Below are 26,862 nucleotides of genomic sequence, written 5' to 3'. Positions count from 1 at the left end.
GTAGGACATGTTCTACATCTTTAACTTAATTTAAACAAACATGCCAGAGTAAGTTTTACCTCCCAGTTTCGTTATGCTTTGTTATATGCAGTGTGTATTCAAGTACAATATTTATGTATGTGTTTGTATGTACAGTATATAATGTCATGTATACTGTTTTAGGTGTCTTTTTGAACTCCACACATTCCTGAGTGTTCGGCTATGTGCTCGGTGTAGCCTGACTGGCAAGATGAAAGTAATATAATAGGACACTCCAGGCTGGAGATGATCTCTCGTCCCTATTTTTTTTTTTTTTCTGATTTTGCAAATTTGCTGCAAGTTTGCAGCTTTTCCAGAAATCAGGAAGTGTCTGAAATTTGAGTTACCCCATAAAATACTGCACACCATGGGTTTAAGGGATATGCATGTCAACACTGAGCAACAGATTCATTCACAGAAATGCTTTATTAAAATCGGGTTACATCATGTCTCATGTTTGCTATTTTTGATGAATAGACGTGTTAATTACTGTTAATTACTGCAGCTGTAAAAAACACAATGCAAAGTGCCAGAAACATGGGAGCACCTCGCACCATAACCATCTAGATTCTGTAGGTTAGAATGTTTAGTGTGTTCCTTTATATCCCCATGTTTGAGTTTACAGAAAGCTTAAAGTGATATCCCCATTATTTGTACAGCTGATAAATTCCATTTATATTCTATGTCATCCCCACAGAACTTGATATCAGCAGCTACAGGTGTGAATCTGACTACTGTGGATGATCCGATTCAGAGAAAATTCCTCCCCAGTTTCCTGCGCGGGATCGCTGAAGAAAGAAAACTGATCACCTCCCCCAACTTTGTCGTGACACAAGCACTGGTGGCTCTTCTGGCTGACAAGGGAGCTAAACTGAGGCCGAATTATGACAAGGCAGAAATGGAGAAGCGAGGTAGGAGGTGCAAGACACGTCTGGTAGTTTCGATTTTCCTCCCTGCCTTTCCCTTCACCCTTCCCCATTATTAATACCCTTTTCCCCATACAAAATAATTGGAGGCACTGTACTGCACATGTTTGTGGAGGACCCATTAATTTTTATGGATAACAAGAGCGGAACAATGACAAAAAAAAATAAGCCTGGCAATTTTTTTTACTGGCTGCACTTCCCCAATTAGTTCGGGCCATCAGGGTATATAGCTGCCAGTTGCTTTATCTCTTCCTCCTCTGCTGTTGTCCTACAGGGCTGGGGTCTTGATGGCCACGATCTATAGGAGGTATAGAATTCTCTTCTGCTTCCTGTAAGGGTTTTTGAGGAGTCAGCCGCTGAGTTCTATTTATGATTTATTAGACTAGGGAGCTCTGCTGATCTTTCCAGAGTGACTGACGAGCATGTACAGTAGAAAACGTGCATTTCTTTGCTCAACACCTCATCTCTAATTATTTGACATTAATGTTCGCATCGGGCAGTAGAGAAGACTGAAAGTAGCAGACCTTTGCTAGCAGGCAAATGAATCACGGTTACTTACTCAAGGACCGTCTTCAGTTTGAATGCTAGAGAATTAATTCCCCGCACTGTCCCACTAAACTTTGACTTATTGAAACCAGGGATTTTTTTTTCGCCCTGTTCAACCATGACCTTATCAGAAATATTTATCAATTAGACCAGATGGAGATTGAACTTCGTTGAGTATAATTTACCATGTAAACGTTATTTGTTGCAGTTGGTTTTCACATTAAGGTGACACGGTCATCTCACGTGTGGCTTGTATCACCACTTGCGTGTCTTCAGCTCCAGCTAGGTGAAGACATTTGGAGTGATATTATGTTTGTCCACTTACGCATGTTCGAGATTAAAAGATACTGATATAGGGAAGATTCTCCATAGAACGAACATCTCGTGTGCAATAAAATTTATAGGCAACTAAACACATCAAAAGTAGACACCTGATCCCACGGACTGTCTTGACTGGCAGCTGAGGGAAATGACAAGATAAGGCAGGTGGAAGATAGTTAAAGCTCTGACTTGCAACAAATGTGGTCAAATAGTGTCTTGTAGAAAAGCCAAAGAAGTTCCTACAATGTGGTATATTTTGATGGGGTTTTTTTTTTTTTTTTTATGTTCTATGAATCTTTATTAAAGGTTCTGTGAAGTGCCAGTGCCTCGTTAAAAGATGATGTAGCCGGGTTTATTAATTAAACATGATTTAGTTATTAAACCTTAATTCAGGCTAAAATTGTTAAGGCTGATGCCGAGCTGGAGAATATTAACAAATCAACTATTTTAGCTTCAGTCTTGCCATTCAGATGTAACTGGTTACTCTAAGCACCAAAACAACATTAACTTAATGATGGGAAAAAGAGAGATTTCATGCGCTTGCTTTTAGTATCTGTAGCAGCTCAAACTTCCCGAACCAGAGTCTCTTCCTTCTGGTCGTGGATGAGAATAAATAAGAGAATGACTGGAAGCAGTGCTTACAACTGAAGTCCTTAGTTCCAATGGAGCAATATGAAAAATAGAAGGGACAAAACCCAAATATAGTGTAGTATTTTAGGGTATCAAATATACCAAATAAAAAAGATTGCACTTTCACTTTTCTGGAGCTCGAGATCAGCTCTAGATCACGGCGCCTGGACGGTACAATCCCCGTCTGTGGATATGTAAATGGTCCTGATCCTATATTAGGAGGTGTCTTTTTAGGCCATTTGTTGGCGTTGTAAGGTCAGCAGCGGTAATAGCGTTACTCACGTTCGATGTATTCTGGTATGCCAGTAGATAGTGCTCCAGTAATATAAGAAAAAAAATATAAAAACAAAATATAGTGCTCTCTGTAATGTTAAAATAATAAATAAATAAATAAATGGAGATGTACTCGTAAAGTAAGGGCAAATAAGTATTGTTCAGTCCTAAACAACATAGGTGGCATGTTCCCCACCAAGGAATATGGAAGCTTTCAGGTAAAATCCTCAAGGATGCAGATAAGAAAAAAAATGGTTTTATTAATAAACAAAATGAGAACATCATAAAGTAGCCTAAAATATTAATAGCACACTAACACACTATATGGGTGAAACGGGTTAGCGTGTTACTATATTTGGGTTTTGTCCCTTCTATTTTTCTATAAGGACTTCAGCTCTAAACACTGCTTCCTGTGGTTCTCTTATTTATTAGCTTAATGATGTATAGATTATTCCCCTGCAGTCTCACTTCTCAATGTTCTGCTATCCAGCAGCCTAAGCCACACATCACGGTTTTGCAGGCTATTAACAGAGCATGTGATGAGAAATTCTAAATTAAACACATGGTACAATAGGGGAAGCTAACCAACATGTAGCCACTGCGATTCAGAGGTATTGAGGAGGTGTGGCCAGGGCTATATAAACAAAGATATTTAACTCATAAATGGCTGAAAATGGAGTCCCCCATTGGCATGATCTATACACCAAAACCACTTCATTAAGCTAAAGTTGTTTTGGTGCTTGGCATCCCTTCAATTGATAAAGTCTAGAATTTAGTGAAAAACCATATCAGACATGGATGACTATACTATAGCAATATGTATGTTTGAAAGAAGAATTTATGTAAATACTTAACAGATATTTATCAAAGTGTCCCTGGAACCGTTACGTCAAATTTTCTGCGCTTTTTTTTAATTATTATTAAATCTGTGAGATTTGTCCATCTTTTATATATTTGTTTTGTGCTCTGTCCAGTAGTGGAATTTTTCCCTTCAATGTAATTTTGATGATCTTCTGAAATGGTCATTTCTGCAAAGACTGGCAGAATTTACTTCAGATATCAGTCACTTTTCAGATAAATGTGATCAAAACAATGTAATCACTTTTCAGAACAGTTTAATAAATACCCCCCTTGGCCTATATCATTAATTATAACCTTACACAGGTCCCCTGGAACTGGCCAATGCACTTGCTGCCTGCTGCCTCTCTTCACGGCTATCTTCCCAGCACCGACAGTGGGCTGCGCAGCAGCTAGTGCGCACTCTGGCAGCCCACGACCGTGACAACCAAAGCAGCCCCCAGACTCTCGCAGACATAGCCGGCGACCTAAGAAAATGTTCATTTAGCAAGCTGGAGGCGCACCAGAACCGGGTGAGTAACGCAGCACTTCCATCTTTTACTGTTATTTGTTTTGCATTTCCTTCCCTTCATCACCCTCTATATTTTAACAGTTTAAATAGGGCACGTGGCTCTTCTTAGATGAATTGTTTGTTGTGTTTTTACTTGTACTTTTTTGTTAAATTGTTTAGATTTTATTTTTTGTAAGAAACCGGTTGATGAAAAGGTTAACGTGGGCATTTTTATTATTCTGTTAAAATTTTAGTTTTTTTCCCTTTTCAACACAGGCGGTTTCTAATATGTGTAAGCCCACCTGGCCCAAAAGTATAATCTTGTGGCTGCTGAAATGTTTTCGGCTTGGTTTGCACTTTGTTCTTAATTCTCTTAGGGCTTTGCATTAAAGTACCTTGCTTCTACCAACTGGTGAGATTTTCTTCTTGAACATTTAGTATTTTACATTTTGGGCTTTGCTAGCCACTTGAAACACTGCTTAAAGTTCTCTTGTTTCATTAGCCCAGCTCCCCCTCTCTCCTTCAACTGTCCGCTTCTCTTAGCTGCTTATTTCAACACATGCATCTTATCCATCAATCCCTCCTCCCCTCTGACATTCCGTTATTGCTCTTCTGTGTCTTTACCCCTTCCTCATAGATAGTAAGCTCCTCTGAGCCTTCTTCACCTCTTGTCTTGTTCATATTTCAAATGTCATATATATTTTGCCAGTGTGATAGAATTTATCTTGATTCCAAGGCTCAAGCTTACAGGTGTCATATAATGATATCCTGTATTAAAATTGGCTAACTTGGAATTAGGAAATGCTTGATGCTTGAACAACACTTAAGACCATATATGTCTAAGTCCCGGGAGCAGAGAGTCCCCACCTAAGATGTCTCTACTCTAATCTTTTTGTTCTCTCTTACCTTGAAACTTATTTGTTATGTGTACATGGCGCTCATCCCTATGTCTTATCTGTATTCCCTTGCTATTTTTGTTCTAAGAGTATTTGCACGTAAGCACTTACTTTTTAATGTATAAAGCTGATGAATAAAACGTCAGAGGCTTATTTTGAATACCAACAGGTGTCTGGTGTCTAATTCTCGCTTCTCCAAGTGCACTTGTAACAACAATTTGGGTTTCCTCTGAATATAACAAAGATCAACATTCTGATCCACAACACCAGTTATCCCCATTCCATAATTGTAAAGTGCTACGGAATATGTTGTCGCTATATAAATAATAGTGATTTTGCTGCCCTGGCCCCTTTTCATATCAGCCAATCAGGTAGTAGTGGTTATGGTACTTGGATTCATCCTTTAATTCTAGCCTTGTTGGAGTAGCTACAGACCTGTTAAAGAATATATATACGTTAATGCACAATATGTGGCTAGATCTTTAGGCAGCCATGTAATAATATCTGTAGAAATAATATTTGCATTGGGGTTTTTTTTTATTTATTTTTATTTTAAGTATGCTTTATTTAACTAAATTCTTGGTGTCCCTGAATAAACACAATCCTGATTTTTACTTTGTATTTATTTGTTTGTTTGCAGGTGATCTCCTCTGTGTGGAGTAATAAGAAGGGGTCATTAGCTACAAGTGGGAGTGATGGGACCGTTCGTGTCTGGAATGTGTCCAAAAACCAGTATTCGCTGCAGCAAACCTGTGTCTTCCACAAAACGTGAGTGTAGCTTCCAACTCTAAACTCCTCCACTTTGATTTTGCTTGATCGTATAATATCAGCCAATATTGGATAGTTCAAATATTGCAGAATCTAAAGTAATACCAAGCGTAACACTTTGTAAACAAGGCCAGTTTGATTGTCCATTTACTAACGAAGCACACTTATTTAATGAGGGACATATGGTTTAATGGTGGATGTTGTGATCCGTTATTGGTAGTGTATTGTATTTATCTCTGTTGTAATAGTAATTGAAGCACAAAAGAGGGCTATGGTACTAGCTACACTAGACATTGTATACTTCATAGAAAAACAAGTTACCTGCGCTCTCTCCTTAATCCCTATGTATTTTTAAACAAATGGAGTTTTTTTAGTTACCTCCAATAGCCATGAGAGGATGAGCCCACCTGCCAACGTCAAGGCAGACCCCCCTAGGTGGGTCCTAACTCTAACCATTCACCTTGCCTCCTTGAACCTCTGGCAAAAATCTCTACTGAGACAGAAAGGGGTATTTTTTCTTCTACCCCTATACATTATTAACCCTTAATAGGGAACACATGGGATGGGCGGCTGCATTGTAACAAGGCTGAGTGATACAAAAAGTGGATACAAATGCAGAAAGAGAAGTCCTGCGCTCACTCCCATCACTGGGCTGCAATGACTACAGTAAACATCAGCCCCAATATATAGTAAAAAAAAAAAAAAAAGTTACCTGCGCTCTCTCCTTAATCCCTATGTATTTTTAAACAAATGGAGTTTTTTTAGTTACCTCCAATGGCCATGAGAGGATGCACGCTAATAAAATATTTAGCTATTTTCAAGAGAATCATTTTGTTAAAACTTTTTTAGTATAGGTCATTTTTCACTTCAGTGTAGGTATTTTTTATTATTTTTTTTTAAGCAATTTATTATGTCAAAATATTTATATATATATATTTAAATTTATATTTTATAACGCACTTTACATACAGTACCTTTTCACATCGCACCATTGTTATATCTTATTTACTGCAATTTTTCTTAATATGGCTGCTAATCAATAGGCCGCCATATGATTACTTATGAGTGCGCCCCTTTAATTCACTGTTTACCCGGTCACATGACTGTTTGACACCTTTTTATACATTGTTACTTGTGCAGCTTGACAAAGACCTAGATCAGAGTTGGGCAACATTCAGCACACCAGATGTTGTGGACTACATCTCCCAAAAGACTCTTAGAGCAATGATGCTGGTAACGCATTAGGAAGATGTAGCCTACAGGATTGCCGAAGGTTGCCTACCCCTGACCTAGATGTAGGTTGAAATGTTGCATACTTGGGAACTCCTTTAACGGGGGCGTTTTGCACTACTGCCACCTGCTGGACCATCTTTCCTTATAATCTGCATTTCTATGCTGTAAACCAAGCCTAGAAGTACACTTTGCTGCAAATCCCCTCCTACTACATAACCTGTTGGAATGTGAGCTCAGATTTAAAACGTAATCATAGTGAAGTTTGGAAACCAGCGTGATTAACGCTAATATTTTTTTTTTTTTTATTTTTTTTTTTAATATTCCTAAAGAGAGGAACTTCTGTCTCTCCAATAAATCAGTCAATCCGTCAGGATGGCTTGCATGCATTTCTTTGCATCATTAGAAGTACTTACTGTATGGTATTGCATCGTGGGTGCTCATTAAAGTATCTCTTGTTTAAAGCCGGTATTATGGCCGCATATTTCAGCCATGCAGTGGCCTGCAACAAGATGTTTCTTTTCACTAGAGTATTTAGTAATACCAGAGGCAGTGTGGTCATCTATGGCACACTTGCCAGGACTGGATTTCCACTTGCCCATACCTAGTGGGCCAGTGGAACTTTTGAACCCTGATATAGAGCTCTGCAAACTGCCTACTACTTGTGTTTTGGTGTGCATTAATGATTAACCCTTTGAAGGGACACATAACACTGTAACATTGTGTGCAGTTTTCATATATGTCTGCAATAAAAAAAACTATTCCTATTCATTATAGAGCTTAAACATCACTGCATCTAAAATAACCCCCACCCCCAGCTTCACTAAAGTTGTGCACATGTGAAGCCACCAGTACATTCCTTCCTCCACCAACCTCGGGCAGCATGAGTGTAACTTTCATCTCTTGCTAAAAGGTGGTGAATTTATTTTCACCTTCAGTATTTACTAACTGGATGGGTGGACTTATTCACTAACTCATGGGTGGACTTAGAAAAGCCGCTCCATGCAAGAACCTATTTGCCTAGTCAGTTGTGAGTGGTTGACTGCCTAATGAAATCTCCCGTTACTTTGAATGTGATAACATGAGTAATATTCTTCTACTAACCGTTGCACTCTGTCTCAGCGAGGGAGGAGCAGAAGAAGCCGATCACAGCCTATCTTCAGTCTGCTGGAGTTCCAGTGGGAAGTATCTGGCAGGAGCCCTGGAGAAGATTGTGAACATATGGCAAGTCAATGGTAATAGAAAATAGCCCGCTCGTTATGTGTGGCATTCTGTGTAGACTAAATAGCATTTAATGCATGCATGAACAAACACTGGGTGACTGTTCGATTTTAGATTGCTAGAATCACAAAGTTAAACGGCATCTTCTACTGCTAATGAAAGTCTCATCCGAGAAGCCACCGTTTTCATACAAGCTGTTCATAGTCATCAGCTTTGGCCAAGAGTAAGTAACGTTTAGGATCCAACTTAGCCACGCTGAGACTTTAACAGGCACTGGTCCTCTTAAACTTCACTGGCAACAATTATTTTCCCTGTAGAAAGACATCACATTGCAGACCACTCATATGCAGATGTTCAATAAAACAAACATAACCAGCTGATATTCCGATCAGAGACCATAGTAAGGAAAGAGACTTTATCAGCGGCATCTCCTATTGCAATTCTTTGGCGGTATAGATACCTACCAGTGGATATAATTTTAGATGAGCTTTTGTCTGAGTGCCGCTTCGTTAATTTGGCAGTATAACATCAGAAAATAGATTTCATGTGCTTTTGTCTCCTTTTACCAGTTATTTAACAAATTCTTGTAATACATTAAAAATAGACACGACCCTTGGTGAATCCTATAGTTGCACATATTTGATCATTATAATTTATTGTCTGAGAATTGAAAAATCTGACCATAAGTATTTGTTATGATTCAGTTAGGCTAACTATGTATTTATTTGGTTTGAAATTTGGCTCTCATGTTCCTGGTTCTCTCTTCTTTAGGAGGGAAAGGTCTTGTGGATGCTCAGCCTCACTGGGTATCAGCACTTGCATGGGCAGACGAGGATCCTGGAGGAACGTGGACAAGTGAATCTCCAGAGTGTTTATTGGTGGGACGTACGGATGGATCTCTGGCTCTGATCGAGGTTATCGATGCCTCAAGCATGCACCAAGTGGAACTGGAGCACTGTTACAGGAAGGAGGAAGGTTTGTTGCAAATTTCCGGTTTGTTTGTTTGTTTTTTTTGCCTTTGTTTTTTGCCAGAAACTGGTAGACCCCTGTATGTCTTACAGTCGCATTTGGAAGAAAGTGTTGGAATTGTACAATCTAATTAAAGCAGCTCTATTGGCCGCTATATTATTTAACTAAGAAGAAATCATGCAAGCCAATTACTCAGACTGGCTTCGTCTCTTCTTTCTTTTAGCTTAGATCACCTTAGTAAAATTGAGTTATTTGTGGCCAGAGATTAACAACTCAAGTTGTCTCATGTGAGGTAGCTCCGTTAGTTCGAACACTAACCTTCATAGCTGTTGACCAATCAGAGTCCCAGATTCATGTCTCCGCAGAATGAGAAATGTTGACAGTATGCACCAAGTGTTTATTAGCAAAAACTGTTGCTCTATAATTCAATGTTATTATTGTCTTATGTCGCTTTCCTCTTAAAGATTCAGTGGTAACGTAGTCTACAAAATGTTATTTATCTATTTTTGCAGTAGCTGTTACTTGCATCGCCTGGTTTAGAGAAGATAGTTACTTTGCAGTTGGATACGCGGATGGAAAGTTATTATTTGGAAAGAAGGAGGAGAAAGGAGGAATAGTTCTTATTGATGCACACAAGGTAAGGTGCCAAGACATTCTCAGAAACAGCATAACATACGTCTCACAATAGGGAAAGTCATAAGTCAAATGCTTTAGTATTAGTTATCATGAAGTAGTTTTAATTAGCACAGTTCTGGTCTTTGTAACATGTCATGCCTCACTGTAGTATTCTAACCTTAATGTGGCACTCCACAACCCTAAATACAAAATAAGTCGATCACTGTTTAGTACATATATCCCCGATGAAAACATTCATGCATTTATTTATACGTTTTTTTAATTGCAGGTACGTCTAAAAACAGTTTGCAAAAACTGCAGATCTCGTCTGCTGGTTTTGTAAGCCCTCCTCTTCCAACCCCGCCCAGACTTTCTGTGACTGTCCAATCACAGACTTCCCAATGCAGCTCAATAAGAAGTGTTTGCAAGGCAGGTGTTCTGGGCAATGGCTGCCTCTTGAGTTTAGCTTTACTGAGCTAACCAAACCAGGAAGTAACAGGACATATTGTCTGATTGACACCCAGGGAGTGTAACCATGTTAATTTACAGAAGTGATAATTTCTATTGAAATCTACACTTTTTGTAAAGTGAAAAAAAGGGGACATAAAGTTTGAAGTGCTTTAGGTGTCTGGAATATCCCTTTTAAACATAATAAGGAAATGTTGGGAAGAAGTTGCTTCAGACTTTAGTTCTACAAACACGCTAAGACGGAATCTGTCTGCACACACATCACAGTGTTACAATAATTGAAGCTAGTGACTTATAAGGGTTCGAAAGGCCTCTCAAATTCTCCTTGTTCTTCCAGTGACTGAATGCAAGGAATTAGTGAAGGATAGACTAGCAGTAGCCACAAAGGTTTCACTCTGGTTTCATCAAACCATACGTGTACATGTACCCCCTAGTCTTTACCATAACCCTCAAGACCAAGTGATTAAGAATACCCAGTTTTTAGTCTTTACACTGGAATAGACTGGGGCAGTTTATATTATTATTGGGGCAGCTTATATGATTATTTGGGGCTTTTGTTTTCCTTTTATTCTATATATTTTTTAGTTTTAGTTTTTATTCCTCCCCTTGTGGCCAGTGAACACTGGGCATTATTGTTCTTAAAACGGGGATAATTTATAAGTGTGATGCGTTGACAGTTTGTTTGTTTTTTTTCTTGTTTTTTTTTTTAGGACATGTTTGTAAGTTTGAAATGGGATCCAATGGGTTCAATCCTCTTGACCTGTGCCAAAGAAGACACCGTAAAGCTTTGGGGGAATACATGTGGGACCTGGAACGTCCTCTACTGCCTCACTCACCCATCCTATGTAAATGCTATAGCTTGGTGTGGGTTGCCTGGCAAAGGAGAAAATCCACAGCTTATGCTAGCAACGTGAGTCATTTACACAAGAGCGTAATGCATAGAAATATACTTACATCATGCCAGGATTGTGATTCAAATCTTCATTTTCTTTGGAGAAATGCGTGTTTTTTTTTCTATTTCTAGAACGATTGTAGCAATGTTCTTATTGCATTGTGATGAAAGGTGTTTGTTTTATTATTATTTATTTTACTACTCAAAATGTAATCTGATTTACATCCTGTTGCAGAGGGTGTCAGAATGGTTTAGTGTGTGTTTGGACAGTCCCATACACTCAGTCAGAAGAATTTCAGTCCAGACCAGCTGAACCCGATGAGTGGAGAGAGATGTCCGCCAGCAAGGTGAGTGAGTGGCTTTGTCCAAAATATAGTCGCACTGTGATCTTAAATGTATGAAAGACTGAGACTGGAATTGGCTTTGATGGGTTAACAGATTCATATACATTACATGACCACTACTGGTGTTATGGTACTTTTTGAAAGTAAACCAAAATGTTCAAAGTCTATCTGTTCCTGTCCAAATCAATAAAATTAAATTGCGTATATACGCTGAAGTAATTAAGTCTGACACACGAGGTTCAGGTTAAAATAACTTCGAGAAAGTTTATTGGCAAGTGAAGTAAAAGCGGGCGCGCAGGCCCTTTTAAGAGGCATTTTGCGTCATCATTGATTATTAGAATATCAGCAAATAAACATCATCAATTGGATTAATTGTTAAGTGACGGAGTTAGTGTCTTACCTATTGGTTAGTAAAATTAAGAGGTTAGTCCCGTGCCCACCCATCAGAGGTGGGATTATTCTGGACACGGGTGGGGGACAAGGGGGTCCTAAGCGTCATTTTACACGGTCAGTGATATCAGGCTTTATGTCCAGGTGCAAGGTCTCTTATGAATAGAACATTTCATTACTACTGTGTTCTGTGGCCTTCAAACTGTACTATCTTACAAGCTCTTAAGGAGTAGCCAGCAAGTCTTAAGGAGTAGCCGGCACCTCTTGGTACTTGTCCTTGAAGGAAACACGGTCTTTGTCTACTGTATTAATTGGGTTGAGAAGTTCAGTCACGTAATGTAGTTTTAAAATGAACAAGTTAAGTCATGAGGACAAAATGGAGGATTTGAAGAAGTCAGGTTAGGAGGACAAAATGGAGGATTGTCACAATATAAGGTTAAAATGGAGTTAGTACAATAATTCAATACAAGTACAATAATAATTTTTAATAATTCCACATCAGTCCCCCCTATGAAATGTTAGATTCTAAGAGATAAAACTTTATTATATTAGTATCAGAAGACGTGTTAACCCAAAGGCACAGAAACCCCGTGGCCGCTAGCTAGATGTTAATGCAAAGTGCAAGGCTGTCCCTAGATCTGACCCTAATAGGCTAACCATCCGTCAGTATGGCTCTCGAACGCTTCACACCCAAGGGTATCCCATGGCAGCTAACCCACCACTTCTCCACATGGGGCCTTTACCATTCACTGACAGATGCTGTCCCTAATCTAGTCCCTTCCTAGAATTCCTGCACTTTATCAACAAAGGGGATAAGTTGCAGCGGCAGACAGGGTGAGTTGATGTCTTGAAATTCTTGGTCATCAACTTCGAGATGGGTAAAAGCGGGTGCCGCTTGGTCAACAGTCTTCATGAGGGATTTTCTCAGACATGGGAGGACACAACAAAAGAGAAGAGCAAAAATAAAAAGAAAAATTAGTATAGCCATACCAATCTGCATTAAAGCCTTTTGCCATCCTGTCATCCAACCAAACCATCTTTCCCAGGGATCTTTTATCCCAGAATTCCTTTTTAACTCTTCAGACAGGTCATTTAATTTTTCTATAGCTAGTGTGACTTTACCATTAGGGCCTGTGTTTTCTGGGATGTAGGTACAACATGTCATAGTGTCGGGCAAAATCTTACAAACCCCTCCTTTTTCGGCTAAGATCATATCTAGGGCCATCCTATTCTGAAAAGTCATTTGGGATGTGGCCTGTAACTGTTCGGCCAATCCCTGGAGGGCGTCTCTGGTGTAATTGACAAAACGCTGTTGATTATAATAAATGTAATTTATCCAATTTAGATTCTTGTTTGCGGTAACTATGGTAAAAATTGATTCAAATCCTGCAGCAACTTCATCCCTAGCTTTAAACTCATTGGGCACCCCCCTGGGCACTCCAATGGCATCAATATATACATGAGGATCAAAACTTCCTTTCACTGGGGCGTCACGTTTAACCTTAGTGTGGCTGAACTCATGGGTGTTGAGGTGTGTGTCAGAAATAATATGTATAGGCATAATGGCCTTAGTCAAAGTACACTCTCCCCACCATTCTGTGTCCATTCTGGATCTTAGCTGTAAATCCCCACACAACCAATAAATGTCTCCTAGTGACCTAGTGTGATGTTGCAGCAAACGTACAGGGACAGTTCTGTATGTAGCACAATAGCCTTTGGAAAAGTTACCTACAAATTTACCAATACCATCGTACATGGCATAGCAAGTGTAATTACCTTTATATACGGTAATACCATCAGGGGGTTTGACGTCTTTGGCTAGAAGAGGATACTCCTTTGTCCATGCAATACATATGGACCTGTTAAAATTATAGTGATAGGCAAAAAGGCTTAAAACACATTCTTCTATATCTACGGGTAGGATTAAAGGTACGGTACCCAGGTGAGGCCGGGCACCTCCACACACATAACATGCGGTTCTATTATGCTTATTAGCATTATATTTCATCCATTCTAACCATAAATTTACATCATTAAAACCTGTTTCAGCGGCCATGGTATCTTCAAAAGTGGGGTTAGCAATGGCCATCATGTCCTGAAAGGTCTGGATATGGGGTTTTAATGGGTTAGGGACCATATGGGTGGCCCCTTGCCACTCAGAAGAGTTGCACATATCTTTGAGGTAGAAATGCCCTAATTTCTGGTAGGAACCCTTTTTCCAGTACATTCCCATCACATACTGGTCTGCATCTGTTGGGCTTGGGCGCTCAATGTTAAGGATTAATTTCATTGGTGTGCTCCCCCCAGGCTTTCTCAAAGTCATTCTCTGGAGAAGCGATCTACCATGATCATCTACTTTAGCTACGGCACTTTTTGGTTTGTAACCCCAGGCAGGCCCGGCATTCCATCCCGCCGCCCCCCAGTGATCACAATTGTGCCCCCATTGTTTGTCAACTACACAAACATATGGGTCTTTCGAATGAGGGATATCTCTATAGATGCTCTGGATTTGTGGTGTGGGAAATGGGCATTCTACAATATCACAGTAGTCAAAGGTATAAGTAGCCACCTGGGTGCATGATGAATTATACCAGAAGGTGTACCCACTAATGTCTTTGGTAATGGCTACTTGCTGGGCCTTCATAAGGCTAATTAAGGAGAAGATGTACCAGAGATACATGTTTGTGCGATATTCGCTTCCTCTGGGGCAGGAGATTTCTTGCAGTGGGAAGCGTGGATCCAATTTGGCCTACCGGCCAATTTGACGGAGGTTGCGGTAATCAGGAGAACTTGGAATGGACCGTCAAATCTTGGTTCCAGGGTATTTTTCCGCACAAACTTCTTGACCAGGACCCAATCTCCGGGAAGTAGGTTATGGGAACCTGTATCCAATTCGGGATCTGGAATTGAAGAGAAAACTTGGGCATGTATTTTGTTTAGGACATTTGCAAGTTCAGTTACATAGTCTACTAAAATATCTGATTGGAGTTGCAACTGCTGCGGATAATAACAACCTAGTCTGGGTGCTGTCCCAAATAGAACCTCATATGGGGACAGTGAATGCTTCCCTCTAGGTGTGTGCCTAACACTAAATAGAGCTATTGGTAGGCTTTCTGGCCAGGGCATCTTTGTTTCTTGTGACATTTTTAACATTCTAGTTTTTAGGGTGCCATTCATGCGCTCCACTTTACCACTACTTTGTGGGTGGTAAGGGGTGTGGAAGGCTAGAGTCACCCCTAGAGCAGTCCAAATTTCTTTAGTCACAGTTGCTGTAAAGGCTGGGCCTTGATCACTCTCAATAACTTCTGGGAGTCCGAATCTACATACAATATCTGTAAGTAGGCGCTTTGCGGTTGTTTTTGCAGTGATATTGGCCACTGGGTAGGCTTCTGGCCAGCCTGAGAACATGTCCACTATTACTAGTGCATATTCATGGGGCCCACTCTTGGGCATTTGGATGTGGTCAATTTGAATCCGCTGGAAGGGGTACATGGGCTTTGCCAGGTGTTTCGCAGGTACTTTAACTGGTCTTCCTGGATTGCATTTTGCACAAATGACACAGGCCTTGCAGAAGCTATTGATCAATGTTGTGATTCCAGGTGCTTCATAATACTTCTGTATGAGGGCGGCCATCAATTCTTTTGACAGGTGTGCAGGCCCATGTGCCCATTGGACAACTGCTGGATACAAATTTCTGGGAAGACAAAATTTGAAGTTGTTGTAATATATTCCGTCCTTTTGGACAGCTCCTTTCTTTTTCCATTTCTGGACTTCTTCAGGAGTGACTGCAGCTTGCTGTTCTTGTAAAATTCGCAAATCAGTAGGAAGAGTTTGCAGGGCAAAAATAGGGACTTCTTCTTTTTGTCCAGACACTTCTTCATCCACTTCCTGCAAATCCCTGGCCGCTAACTTAGCAGCCTGATCAGCCAAATGGTTGCCCTTTGCTTCATCTGTATCCAATTTCCCATGGGCCTTTACTTTCAAAACGGCCACTTCTTTGGGGAGTAGGAGGGCATCCATTAGCTCCTTGATTGCAGTGCTGTGTTTGACTGGTGTACCGGCGGTGGTAAGAAATCCTCTAGTCTTCCAAATTAGGCCGAAGTCATGTGCCACGCCTAGAGCATATCTTGAATCTGTATAGATGTTGGCACGTTTTCCTTCGGAAATTTTGCAGGCTGAAGTCAGAGCCTGTAATTCAGCTTCTTGTGCAGACATTGCTGGTGGTAAGGATGATGATTTAATAACTTCATCTGTTGTGGTTACGGCATATCCTGTATGATATGTTCCTCCTTCATCGGCATATCTCGATCCGTCCACAAACAGGGTAAAATCCGGATCTGGTAATGGGTTCTCATGCACAGTTGGTAAGTGCACTGTTTCCATTTTCATCTGTTCAAAACAGTCATGAGGTGTTTCTGGGTCATAATCATTCTTTATGACCAGATCTTGAAATTCCTTTTCCAGGAAATGGCGTGGCCATGCTTCTAGAAGGTCAGTTGTTGGGTATTTGACAATACCATTTTCCTGTAGCTGTTCTTCATTCATGGTGGCCCATAGTTTTGCCATGGGCCCAAGATCATTCCATGACCTTGTCTTCAACTTGGTAACAGGAATATGTGGGATAGCAGTATCCCAATGACGGTAAAGGTAGTTAAGTTGTTGAGGTAGCTGGATCAAGACCATACTATTGCCGTCAGAGTCACAATAGAAGTCTTGTGCAGTAAGCTTTACATCGGTCCGGTGGTAAAGCTCATCTTCATAGCAAGGTTCAGGGGTAATGTTTGGTTTGTACCACGTGGTGCAGAAGGCGTGATCTGGGCCTTCACAGAGAGGTTTTTCACCTTCATAAAATGTCAAATGTGGATGCATGACTTTCTTGATACATCCACAGAGCAGGTGAATGTAGGTTTCATCCGTGATAAATCCATAGTAGATACCCCCCTCAGGGAGTGGAAGAAGAGTGGACGGATTAAGCACCTGACATCTTTGGATGGAAATGTTGTCAGGCAAAAGAAGATGACACTGTAAGCGCAGGTGTCTGGCTGGAGACACGTGCTTGAGCTGGACTTGGTTGATGATGGCAGAGATGTCATGAGGGGCCAAAACAACCAGAGGGTGGCCAAGGACCAGGTCTGAGGTCTTCTCTATGAGTTCTCTCGCAGCAAAAACAGCCCTGAGACAGGAAGGGGTCCCTCTGGCCACAATGTCCAGTTGACATGAGAAATATCCAATAGGCCTCTGGCGGCCTCTTAAGTCATTAGTTTGGGTGAGCACTCCTGTTGCGTGGCCTTGTCTTTCAGAGACAAACAATTTGAAAGTTTTGGAGTAGTCAGGGAGGCCCAAGGCAGGAGCAGAAGCAATGGCTCGTTTGAGAGCATTAAAATTGTCCATAGCTTCTTTAGTTAAACAGAAAGGGTCAGACTTAAGTGCGTCATAGAGAGGTTGCATGAGCAGAGAGGCTTCTGGGATCCATGCTCTGCAGTAGGAAATGAGGCCTAGGAAGGCATGAAGAGACTTAGAAGTCCTTGGAGGCGGAATATCCAGCACAGCTCTTACTCGGTCCCGAGTAAGATGTCTGGTACCCTGAGATAGGCAGTGTCCAAGGAAAATTACTGAAGGTTGGCAGAACTGTAGCTTGATGAGCGAAGCTTTGCATCCTTGTTCTGCCAAATAACAAAGCAGACTAATTGAGCACTCTTCGGTAGTGGGTATGTCATCTCCACAGAGCAGCAAATCATCCACATACTGGAGCAGAACAACTTCTGGGTGCTCGGCTTGCCATGGGTCAAGGATGGTGGCCATGGCCTTTGCAAATTGACTTGGTGAATTTTGTGCCCCTTGGGGCATGACAGTCCAGGTATACTGTTGCATCTCATGAGTGAAAGCAAACAGATATTGGCAGGATGGGTCCAGTGGGACACTGAAAAAAGCATTTGCTAGGTCAATAACTGTGAAGAATTTTGCAGATGGTGGGACTCCAGAGAGCAGAGTATGAGGATTTGGTACAAGAGGGGTGTCCAGGACTGTAGCTTCATTAACAGCACGGAGATCCTGAACCATCCTGTACTTCTCTGGCTCACCCTTCGGAGTTTTCTTTTTCACAGGAAATAACGGGGTGTTGCATTCAGATTTACATTTGACAAGGGCACCCTTCTCCAAGAGTGCCTTAATGTGGACAGAAATTGCAGCAGACTGTGCTGGTTTTAATGGATATTGTGGTTTTCTTGGTAATTTAGCTCCTGAAATAAGCTTTACCACCACAGGGGGAACATTTAGGTGACCTATGTCCTCTGGGCCTGAGGACCATAATTCTGCTGTCTCCTCACGGGGCTTTTCTAAATGCAGCATCAGAGGCAAAGAGCATAGGGCTGAAGTGTCTGATACAGACAGAGGTGTAAACATTTCTACCTGCCCATCCGGGGTAAAGGTGATGGATGCTTGCAGGCGTGAGAGAACATCAGCACCTAACAGGTTAATTGGGCATGTGGAGGATACTACAAAGCGAGCGAGCAGGCTAGAACCAACTCGTAGTGGAGTTGTTAGAGGGCTATGTCTCGGTTGGCCATCCACTCCAACACAAGAGACATCAATATTTGACAGAAAAGATGGGTCTGGCAAGTCTTGTTCTCGTAGAACACTACGGGCTGCACCTGTGTCAACTAGAAATGTGGTGGGGTGGCCTTCAATGGGCAAAGTCACTGTGGCAAGTGGCCCCCCCTTATCCCCTGTAGACACTGCCATTACAGGGGTTACAGACACAGGCTTGCCAGTTTCCTATTCATCGGGTTCCTCAACTATTGGGACCCCTTTTTCGGTCTTAGTGACCGGGGCAGGTCTGGATGGCTTTCTTATCTCTCTTTTGGGTTCCGGGCAATCACTTTTAAAATGACCTTTAGCTTTGCAATTAAAGCAGAAGCTATCCTCTGGTCTGGTGCCCCTGGGAACAGGGATACTGCGTGATACCATAAGAGGAGCAGAGCTTGGCCTTTTGGGGGTCTGGGCAGATTCTAGGCCCCTAGCGACTAAAAGCAGGGTATCCAGGGGAACAACCTTATATTCAGGGCGTGCAGCAATAATTCCCTTGCGTATAGAGTCTTTAACGCCTTGGACAAACGCACCTGACAGCATTTGTGAATGAATTTTGTCAGTAAGATCAAACCCCAAATCCGTGAACATTTGATACAGTCTTGCATGAAACTTTTCCACTGATTCTCCTTTTTCTTGGACAACATCAGTAAGGCCAGCAGCCTGATCTGCAAGTTTGTCCTTAGCCCATTCTCTTAATTGGGTGCAAAAGGTTACCCCGGAGGGGTAATCAACATCACTGGAAAGCAGATCTGTACTGAGGTGACGGGCCATACTTGGCCAATAGGCATCCCCTGCTTTAATAGCACAAATGCTGAGTAGATCACGCCATGCGGCGGAATAAGTCTTTTGAATTTGAACTATCCCTCGGTAAAAAGGCATAGGCTGTTTTTCTGGGTCGGGGAGCGATTTCATTAATGCGCTAGCTTGAGTGGGGTTAAAGGCAACATATTTAGAAGGGGCCTGTTCTCCCCGACCCTTGTGGCCAAAAGGGTCATCGATAGAACGGTGAGTTGGGGCTCCCGCGGCAAGCTCCGATGAGACATGGGACACCCTGTCCATCTCGTCATCATCGAATTCTATGATATTGGCTCTTTTGCGTGGTGCAGGGCCCGAATGAGGTGAAAGGATCGGTGGTTGGGAACGAGCCCCAGATGCAGGGGTGGCTAGTGAGTCATAACCTGGGGATAGGTAGTCACCGGGGATTACCGGCATTAGGGCCGAACTGGGGGCCGCCATATTGGTGGCCGGAGAAGGTGCTACATTAGGGTTAAGGGAAGAAGCGGCGGCCATGTTGGAAGAGGGCACATCCGGGGCAGACTGTGTCGGACTGGGCATGACCGGGACCTGGGGAGTGGCTTGGGGAAGGGGTAGTGGATATCCGGGATAGGGCAGAGTCATGGGATACGGGAAGGGGTAGGGCCAGGCTGGGGAGGGGAAGGAGGTGGGGTATTGGACTGGGGTGGAGATGGGAGGGGGAGGAGTCGGGGCGAGGGTGGAAGAGGTGGTTAGTTGGGCGGATGAGGAGGGGAGGGGGTCATGAACGGAGAGGGAGCGTAGGGAAGGAATGGCAGATGAAATGTTAGGGGGAGGTACAGCAGGTAGCGTAGGGATGGACGAGGATGATGGGAATGTTAGGGACGGGGAGGGGGAAAAGAAAGATCCATCAGAATTCAGGACCGGGCAAACAGGGGAGGTGGCGGGATGAGTGTTAGGAGGATTGGGAGCGGGGAACATAGTCAGCTGGCTATCACCTACTGCTGACTGAACCTTGGGGATAGACGTCCCCTGGGCGCCACTTTGGGGCGCTGGCTGAGGGTAGACCCCAGCAACGCAATTCTGATGATACACAAACAATTTCACACCCTTGTGATTTATTTCTTCCTCAACCCAACCTTCTAGCTGAATAGCCTTCGCTACTCTGTACCATGCTTCAGCAGTCTTTAATAAACCATTATCTGTAAGCTTGCCTTTCATTTCTGCCAGTAACTTACGCCAACTTTCTGGTTGCAATCTTCCACCCGTTGGTACAGTAATTTTACATACTTTTGCAATCTTTACAACACCTTTAACCATCTCCTCACCCTCTCTGTTTTCTACCAAATCACATGCTAACCAGCCCTTATTGGGCTTGCTTAAATCCTGCCCCATAATCCCTTTACCCCTATACCAGCGTCCTAGATATAGGGAGAGAGAAGGAAAACGGAACAAGAACGTCTACAATGCTCGACTGCCACCCGAGAACCGTAAAACTTTCTCAGGTGCGTCTTCCCAAAACGTAGACTAGTCACTGAATCCGCCTACCCGGGGTGGTAGACACGGATTGGAGCGAGGTGAGAAGTGTGTGACCAATCACTTCTCCTTCGAGAGGAATGGGAGTGGATAGTATAATAATATAGGAAGTACAGAAAAGATGAAAGGCAAGGAAAATCCTTAGAGACAGACACAGGAGTTCATGAGACTCCTATTAAACAAACAAGACAACAATACAGTTGAAATACAGTGCATGCATCACAATTCAAATGAAATCAACAATAATTCCTTTCCTTTACTCGTGTGCTTACTCCAAAGTCACCTCCCTCAATCCCGTAGTATCTTACTACCAACGGCCAAGGATAACAGCTAACACCGGTCCGAAATCCATATGCCTCCCTCGTCACAGCAGCCCACTCGTAGTGTCTGCGCTACCCTCACTCTTGTAGTGCCCCCATAAAGACCCACTTTATAAGTCCCACTACTCCGTGGTGATGAAGACAGCAATGCCTGCCCGAATTCACACACCACAAAATAAAAATTGGAATGGCTCCAGCTCAGCGCTCAAAGCTGGAGGGTACCACCACTCTGCAAGCAGAGTAACGTGCACAGAGAAGCTAGCTAGGCTATCAAAGTGGCACAAGAAGGATCCCCAGGAAACTATGATTCTACACAATCTCCACAGATCCAACACACCTCTTTTTCCCTACAGCCCCAGCCACGAGGCTCCTAAAAGAGTTAAACAGGAAAAGATGACCCCCAGGAACACATCCACAGGTCAACCCCCCTTTTTCCCTACAACCACAGCACCGTGGTTCCTAAAAGGGGTAAAACAGGCAACAGAAGACCTAGGCAAATCCCCTCAGGTCCACCCCCCTTTATCCCAAAAGAGGTAAAATACAAACAGATAAACAGACAAACCGAAGACCCAGGCAAGTCCCCTCAGGTCCACCCCCCTTTATCCCAAAAAGGGGAAAACAAGCAAGACAGAACCCCAGGCAAATCCCCTGCAGGTCCACCCCCCCTTTATCTCAAAATGGGGAAACAGGCAAACAATTCAAACACACCCAGGCAACAGATAGACTAAAATGCAGGTAAACAAGTGAGTAACGAGACACCGGGCAAGATATTACCTGTCTTTGATGTCCTCCCGGGAAGCAGTCACAGACACGTGGACGGGTCAATCAAAGGGGCCGGAACGTACCGGTGGCTCTGCAGAAGTCTCTACCGTGTATCTGGAGGTGATCAGTCTCCCTTCCTTCCCCCTGGATTCCTCCGTCCACCCTTGTCTTCCTTAGGACGGCTCACCGGCCGGACATAGCCCGGTGCCCCACGTTGGGCGCCAAGTTGTTATGGTACTTTTTGAAAGTAAACCAAAATGTTCAAAGTCTATCTGTTCCTGTCCAAATCAATAAAATTAAATTGCGTATATACGCTGAAGTAATTAAGTCTGACACACGAGGTTCAGGTTAAAATAACTTCGAGAAAGTTTATTGGCAAGTGAAGTAAAAGCGGGCGCGCAGGCCCTTTTAAGAGGCATTTTGCGTCATCATTGATTATTAGAATATCAGCAAATAAACATCATCAATTGGATTAATTGTTAAGTGACGGAGTTAGTGTCTTACCTATTGGTTAGTAAAATTAAGAGGTTAGTCCCGTGCCCACCCATCAGAGGTGGGATTATTCTGGACACGGGTGGGGGACAAGGGGGTCCTAAGCGTCATTTTACACGGTCAGTGATATCAGGCTTTATGTCCAGGTGCAAGGTCTCTTATGAATAGAACATTTCATTACTACTGTGTTCTGTGGCCTTCAAACTGTACTATCTTACAAGCTCTTAAGGAGTAGCCAGCAAGTCTTAAGGAGTAGCCGGCACCTCTTGGTACTTGTCCTTGAAGGAAACACGGTCTTTGTCTACTGTATTAATTGGGTTGAGAAGTTCAGTCACGTAATGTAGTTTTAAAATGAACAAGTTAAGTCATGAGGACAAAATGGAGGATTTGAAGAAGTCAGGTTAGGAGGACAAAATGGAGGATTGTCACAATATAAGGTTAAAATGGAGTTAGTACAATAATTCAATACAAGTACAATAATAATTTTTAATAATTCCACATCACTGGGCTTATACGATTATATGTGTCTTGCCCTGTAATAGCCCATCAGATGAGAGCAACTAAAATCAGCTCGGCACCATTTAGGAAATACACCGAAAATTCTAAATTTAAAGTTTTCCATTTTACACAACCTTATAATTCTTACCAGAGAACGGTTTCTCTGATTATTGCTGGTGATTTTAATGTCTAGTTTTATTTCACTTTATCCTTTTGTTTATTTCCCATGTACACAGTGACCTACAGCATTTATAAAGCATGCCGCAGTCTCTGAAGTTCTCTTGGTTTCAGATCATTGTGTTCTGAGCTACAGATTTCCAGTGATTAATCATTGCATTTTTATTTATTTTTTTTGTCTCCAGGAATTTTGCAGGAAAGCAGAGGACGCACGTTGCGTATACAAGCTCCGCGGTCACATTACCCCAGTACGCACCGTGGCTTTCAGCCCTGATGGTTTAGCACTGGTTTCTGGAGGGCTTGGAGGTCTGATGAACATTTGGTCCTTAAGGGTATGAACACAGTTGTTGAACCATTCTTGAGTGAGTAGTAATAGGGCAGGTACAGAGATACAGCTGGGATCCACCCATATAGCAGCCATCTCTTGGGTCAACATGGAGTGGATGCTATGATACAGCTACAATCTACCATAGAGCATGTCATTCAACCACAGTGGTTCTTTATGGTAGACTTCCTGATTGTTTTAGTGTGTAAAATTTCCTGGTCAGTACTTTTTCATGCAATGTCTACTGAATTCATATATAGATGTTCAGAAGACATTGCATGAAAAGTGCTGGCCAAGATACTTGGTGATATGCCTTTAATCTTTTTCAGTTTGTGAGTGCATTCATGGTAGCTCTTAGATGTTTTATTTAGATCTGTTGCTCTATGAGATGTTTTGCTGTTGTTTTTTAGGATCACTCCTGCTGTAGGAGTCCTAAAGCTGCCTGCGGCTTATCAATTATCAAAACTTAGACAACCGTGAAAATATTGAGGCATTTCTTTATATTTATCATTGAGAATGGCTTTAGCAGGGACGAAAATATTTAAAGATACATTTAAGATCCCACCTGTTTAGAAAGCACCTCTTGACGTCCAGTTCTGTCTCTCAGGATGGCTGTGTCCTGCAATCTGTCGTTACTGGTTCTGGAGCTGTTACAACCACGGTTTGGATTCCTGAGGTCGGGATTGCTGCATGTTCCAACCGATCAAAGGTAACTACGCCTCTAGCCAATTGTCCCATGCCTTAAGTCTTTGGTGCTCGCACGCTCTATATACAGTGTTGGCTCTCTCTGTATTGTGACCAGCTAGCCAGGGCTCTATATACAGTGTTAGTTCTCTGTATTGTGACCAGTTAACCGGGGCTCTATATACAGTGTTAGTTCTCTGTATTGTGACCAGTTAACCGGGGCTCTATATACAGTGTTAGCTCTCTCTGTATTGTGACCAGTTAGCCCAGGGCTCTATATACAGTGTTAGCTCTCTGTATTGTGACCAGTTAGCCAGGGCTCTATATACAGTGTTAGCTCTCTGTATTGTGACCAGTTAGCCAGGGCTCTATATACAGTGTTAGCTCTCTCTGTATTGTGACCAGTTAGCCAGGGCTCTATATACAGTGTTAGCTCTCTCTGTATTGTGACCAGTTAGTCGGGGCTCTATATACAGTGTTAGCTCTCTCTGTATTGTGACCAGTTAGCCGGGGCTCTATATACAGTGTTAGCTCTCTCTGTATTGTGACCAGTTAACTGGGGCTCTATATACAGTGTTGGCTCTCTCTGTATTGTGACCAGTTAGCCGGGGCTCTATATACAGTGTTGGCTCTCTCTGTATTGTGACCAGTTAGCCGGGGCTCTATATACAGTGTTAGCTCTCTGTATTGTGACCAGTTAGCCAGGGCTCTATATACAGTGTTAGCTCTCTCTGTATTGTGACCAGTTAGCCAGGGCTCAATATACAGTGTTAGCTCTCTGTATTGTGACCAGTTAGCCAGGGCTCTATATACAGTGTTAGCTCTCTCTGTATTGTGACCAGTTAGCCGGGGCTCTATATACAGTGTTAGCTCTCTCTGTATTGTGACCAGTTAACTGGGGCTCTATATACAGTGTTAGCTCTCTGTATTGTGACCAGTTAACTGGGGCTCTATATACAGTGTTGGCTCTCTCTGTATTGTGACCAGTTAGCCGGGGCTCTATATACAGTGTTGGCTCTCTCTGTATTGTGACCAGTTAGCCGGGGCTCTATATACAGTGTTGGCTCTCTCTGTATTGTGACCAGTTAGCCGGGGCTCTATATACAGTGTTAGCTCTCTGTATTGTGACCAGTTAGCCAGGGCTCTATATACAGTGTTAGCTCTCTCTGTATTGTGACCAGTTAGCCAGGGCTCTATATACAGTGTTAGCTGTCTCTGTATTGTGACCAGTTAACCGGGGCTCTATATACAGTGTTAGCTGTCTCTGTATTGTGACCAGGTAGCCCAGGGCTCTAAATACAGTGTTAGCTCTCTCTGTATTGTGATAGCTAGAGCTTTATATACAATGTCAGCTTGTTCTTTATTATGAACAGTTAACAAAGCTCTATATGCAGTGTTCGGCTAACTCTCTCTGTATTGCAATCTGCAAAGTGTGGGATTACATTCCAATCTATTGTTTGATAATTCTCAACAAATTAACGACCTCTGATATGCAATGCAGCAGTGATCACAGACCAGCCTTTCCGATACTTCTCAACAACACTTTTACCAATATCTGTGAAACGATTCATGTTGTATAGCATGTTTTACTTACTGTAAAATAGTCTGTGAATTTTGGGTTCTGGCTGAAAGTCAGAATATTATTTTGAACGGTTATCGGTGCTGGATCGTAATTTACTCCATAGTGTTTTACTGATACTCAGACTTGCTATTTGCTTTGACAGGATGTACTGGTAGTGAACTGCACTGCAGAATGGATTTCGTCCAATCACATCTTGGCCACATGCCGAACAGCACTGAGACAGCAAGGAATTGTGGGATTGAACATGGCACCATGCATGCAGACATTCCTGGAGCGACTTCCTGTCATGCTTCAGGAGCAGTATGCATACGAGAAGGTGATCCCAATTATAAACTCATTTCATTATTCATTTTTTTTCTTTTTCATAAATTTATTCGCAGAAGTTGTTGGGAATTTAAAGTGAATTTCAAATTTCAGCCCAGAATAGATTAACTGATATCACAATTGACTTTAGTTTTGTTTCTCCTTTGTAAAGCCTAAAGAATCAGTGGTTTTATTTTAATTTGTGGGTTTATGTAAAAGGCACTCCAGGCACCATAGCAACATAATTGGAATGAAATTGTTATGGTGCAAAGAGGTCCCATGCGAGTTCCTACACTAGCCATTAGATATGCTGATATCAGCCAAGAATCTCCAGTGAGACAGGAAGGGGTATTTTATAAACCCTTTCACATTTAACCCTTTATAGGGCTTCTACACATACAATAAACTTTGCTGGTATCAGACAAAGTGTAAACATCTCTAATGAGACAGGAAGGGGTATTTTATAAACCCAGGTAACGTTCTCTTTGTTTTTTAATAAACAGTTTGAGCCAATAGTCTTCAGTCCAGTGACCGTCTGCTATGCCCATCCACTTCCTTCTCCTTTTTAAATGTTCCCTCAAGTCTCATTCTGACTCTGTGTATTTAAACATTCTTTCTCTTGTCATCACAGCCGCATGTAGTGTGTGGGGATCAACTGGTGCACAGTCCGTACATGCAATGCCTGGCATCACTGGCTGTTGGACTGACCTTGGAACATCTCCTGTGCAGCCCACCCATCCCTCCTCACCACCGTACAGTGCCTGCAGACCCTGCTTCCTGGAACCCAGCAGAGTGGGCTTGGCTGGAGTGTTTCTCCACCACCATTAAAGCTGCAGAAGCTCTTGCCAGGGGTGCACAGTTCCCAGAATCCTTCAGTGTCCCTGACCTGGAACCAGTCCCAGAGGAGGAAATGATGTTGTTAATGGTATGACGGTTTTAAAACAACCCCTGCAGTTCTTAGCCTGCACCACTTACCTCTTTCTTTAA

At 42.3% G+C, this 26,862-nt stretch overlaps 1 protein-coding gene across 9 annotated transcripts in view; it reads left to right on the top strand.

The window, feature by feature from the left end:
* The window catches only part of HERC1 (HECT and RLD domain containing E3 ubiquitin protein ligase family member 1), a 139,403-nt gene that overhangs the window by 96,586 nt on the left and 15,955 nt on the right, over positions 1–26,862 (top strand). For 6 of the 9 annotated variants that reach the window (XM_063449413.1, XM_063449409.1, XM_063449414.1 and 3 more), the window contains exons 51-62: positions 716–929; positions 3,879–4,084; positions 5,599–5,726; positions 8,079–8,191; positions 8,949–9,152; positions 9,659–9,783; positions 10,940–11,139; positions 11,357–11,468; positions 23,167–23,313; positions 23,914–24,015; positions 25,715–25,888; positions 26,507–26,800. In XM_063449413.1, coding sequence (XP_063305483.1) covers positions 716–929; positions 3,879–4,084; positions 5,599–5,726; positions 8,079–8,191; positions 8,949–9,152; positions 9,659–9,783; positions 10,940–11,139; positions 11,357–11,468; positions 23,167–23,313; positions 23,914–24,015; positions 25,715–25,888; positions 26,507–26,800 — 2,019 coding nt within the window. Of the gene's footprint in view, positions 1–715; positions 930–3,878; positions 4,085–5,598; positions 5,727–8,078; positions 8,192–8,948; positions 9,153–9,656; positions 9,784–10,939; positions 11,140–11,356; positions 11,469–23,166; positions 23,314–23,913; positions 24,016–25,714; positions 25,889–26,506; positions 26,801–26,862 lie in introns of all 9 variants that reach the window. The other 3 variants (XM_063449411.1, XM_063449407.1, XM_063449408.1) reach the window with 2 other exon arrangements.

This window comes from Pelobates fuscus, chromosome 3 (assembly GCF_036172605.1).
Source record: "Pelobates fuscus isolate aPelFus1 chromosome 3, aPelFus1.pri, whole genome shotgun sequence".
Classification (NCBI taxonomy): Eukaryota; Metazoa; Chordata; class Amphibia; order Anura; family Pelobatidae; genus Pelobates; species Pelobates fuscus.
Note: the sequence above shows the minus strand (reverse complement) of the source record. Positions and strands in the feature narration are given on the sequence as shown.